This window comes from Puntigrus tetrazona, chromosome 14 (assembly GCF_018831695.1).
Source record: "Puntigrus tetrazona isolate hp1 chromosome 14, ASM1883169v1, whole genome shotgun sequence".
In the NCBI taxonomy this organism is placed as follows: domain Eukaryota; kingdom Metazoa; phylum Chordata; class Actinopteri; order Cypriniformes; family Cyprinidae; genus Puntigrus; species Puntigrus tetrazona.
This window is the reverse complement of record NC_056712.1, coordinates 14,185,979-14,188,119: the sequence shown is the minus strand read 5'-3', so window position 1 is coordinate 14,188,119 and position 2,141 is coordinate 14,185,979. Positions and strand designations below refer to the sequence as shown.

The 2,141-nt window shown below is 42.2% G+C and overlaps 1 protein-coding gene across 1 annotated transcript; it reads left to right on the top strand.

Annotated features, from left to right (window-relative positions):
- The first annotated feature begins 262 nt into the window (after positions 1-262).
- LOC122357201 (ras-related protein Rab-33B-like) lies at positions 263-2,141 on the top strand. Its single transcript, XM_043256487.1, has 2 exons — positions 263-756; positions 1,598-2,141. The coding sequence occupies exons 1-2, from the start codon at positions 529-531 to the stop codon at positions 2,087-2,089; spliced, it is 720 nt and encodes a 239-aa protein (XP_043112422.1). The 5' UTR covers positions 263-528; the 3' UTR covers positions 2,090-2,141.

The following is a 2,141-nucleotide window of genomic DNA, read 5'->3' as shown; positions in this document are numbered from 1 at the left end:
AATGCAATTCCCCTGAAGGGAAAATATAGTCACTGCAAAGAAGTAAAAACTTCCACCCCTTTTTTAATAACACATGCATATATTACAGTAGAATATAATAGAATGACTTCCATATTTATTTCGTTTTTGTGTGTGTGTGTGTTTTGTCTGCTCCGTGTACAGTGGTGGTAAGTTTCGATTTTCTTAAACTCTTTTGTTTGTATTGTTTGGAAGCGCCACACAAAACGCTCTCTGTGTTACGTGACTTCTCGCGAGATTACAGTTATGTCAACGTCGTACGTGGCTGCAGACCCAAAACAGTGTAAGAAGACTCCGCCAGGGATGCATCAGCAAAATGCGGAGTCCACCGGTCAGCACGTCAAATACAGCCCCCGATGTTTGAATCTCCAAGTTTTGCACATGAAGTGTGAGGTGAAGCGCTGAAGGATAAACTAAGCCTGCGTCTGAATTATTTATTTGACCCGTTAGCATCAGCACATTTGCGCTGTGCTATTTCCCGAAGCACTTGTTTGTCTGTAGGAAGACAGCATGGCAGATATCGAGTCCTCGTTTGAGTTTAGCTCGTCTTTGACCAGCTCTTCGCTGCCTCCACCTCGGACTCGAATCTTTAAGATCATCGTTATAGGAGACTCTGGAGTTGGCAAGACTTGCCTCACCTATAGATTCTGTGCGGGCAAGTTTCCAGACAAGACTGAGGCCACTATCGGGGTGGATTTTCGGGAGAAGGTTATTGAAATAGACGGCGAGAAAATCAAGGTGAGGATGCTTGTGATTTCAGGACGCTGTTGTCTATTTATTTATTCATTTTTTTGACTCGATATGTGTTGATGGTGCCCTGCAAACCTCACACTCGTTAATTATTAGCCAGTCTTTTAAAGTAGATTAGTTTATTGAACCTTTAAATGTAATGTAAAAAAAGTTAATGCTTTGTGTTTTTTTTTTTTTTTCCATATTTGATACGCAAGGCTTTCATGGCCTATAGAGTATGGTTTTAATCACAAAATGTGTAGTTGGGTAGATGTAGTTATTTATATATGCTTTAAAATTAAGATGAAATCTTATAACATAATTTAAGTAATTAAATCAGTACTGTATTTATAGCAGAATGCTTTGTATAAATATCAATTGTCAGTGTAAACCATCATGCATCTAATACATTGTTTTAAATTTACATCTGCAGTAGACTTTATGAGGTTGAACAGATGGCCAATATAATTTAGGGTTACATCTATTATTGAGACTGTCTATACATTGGTGGAACACCATTACGCTGGTCATAGCAGCTTAGCGTGTAACTAGGTCCAGAAACGTTGGAAGGACATTGGTAAAATAGACCATGTGACATCAGGTGTTCAAGCGTAATTTTATAAAGACCTGGGAACATTTCAGTTGCATTTCTCTCTATGCAAGGTCATTTTTTTTCAAAAAATGTCTTAATTTGTGTTCCGAATATGAACAAAAGTCTTACAAGTTTGTAACAACATGAGAGTGAGTAATTAAAATTAAAATTTTTAAATGCACTATCCCTTTAAAAGGACACATATGCATGCAAGATATAAGTTGACCGCTAATAGCTCTCCCTTTTCCCCTCTACCAGGTCCAGTTGTGGGACACCGCAGGCCAGGAGCGCTTCCGAAAGAGTATGGTGCAGCACTACTACCGCAACGTCCACGCTGTGGTGTTTGTCTACGACGTCACCAATGCTGCTAGTTTCCGAAGTCTACCGGCATGGATCGAGGAATGCCGTCAGCATGCCTTGGGCCAAGAGGTGCCTAGAATCTTGGTCGGCAACAAATGTGACCTGCGTCACGCCGCTCAAGTAAGTACCGACGTAGCGCAGCAGTTTGCCGATGCACACTCAATGCCTCTATTTGAGACCTCTGCCAAGAACCCCTATGGAAACGATGACGGCGGTCGGAATAATAGTGACCACGTGGAGGCCATTTTTATGACGGTTGCCCACAAGCTGAAATCTCAGAAGCCGCTGGTGTTAAGCCAACCGCCGTTTGGATCTGGAGATACGGTCACTCTCAGGAGGCAGGACGAGGAGGACAGGGGAAGTTGGGGCTGCGGATGTTGGAGGAGCTAATGAAGGAGCCGCCACTTTACAGGATGGAGATGACAGAGGTGAAGCACCTTTT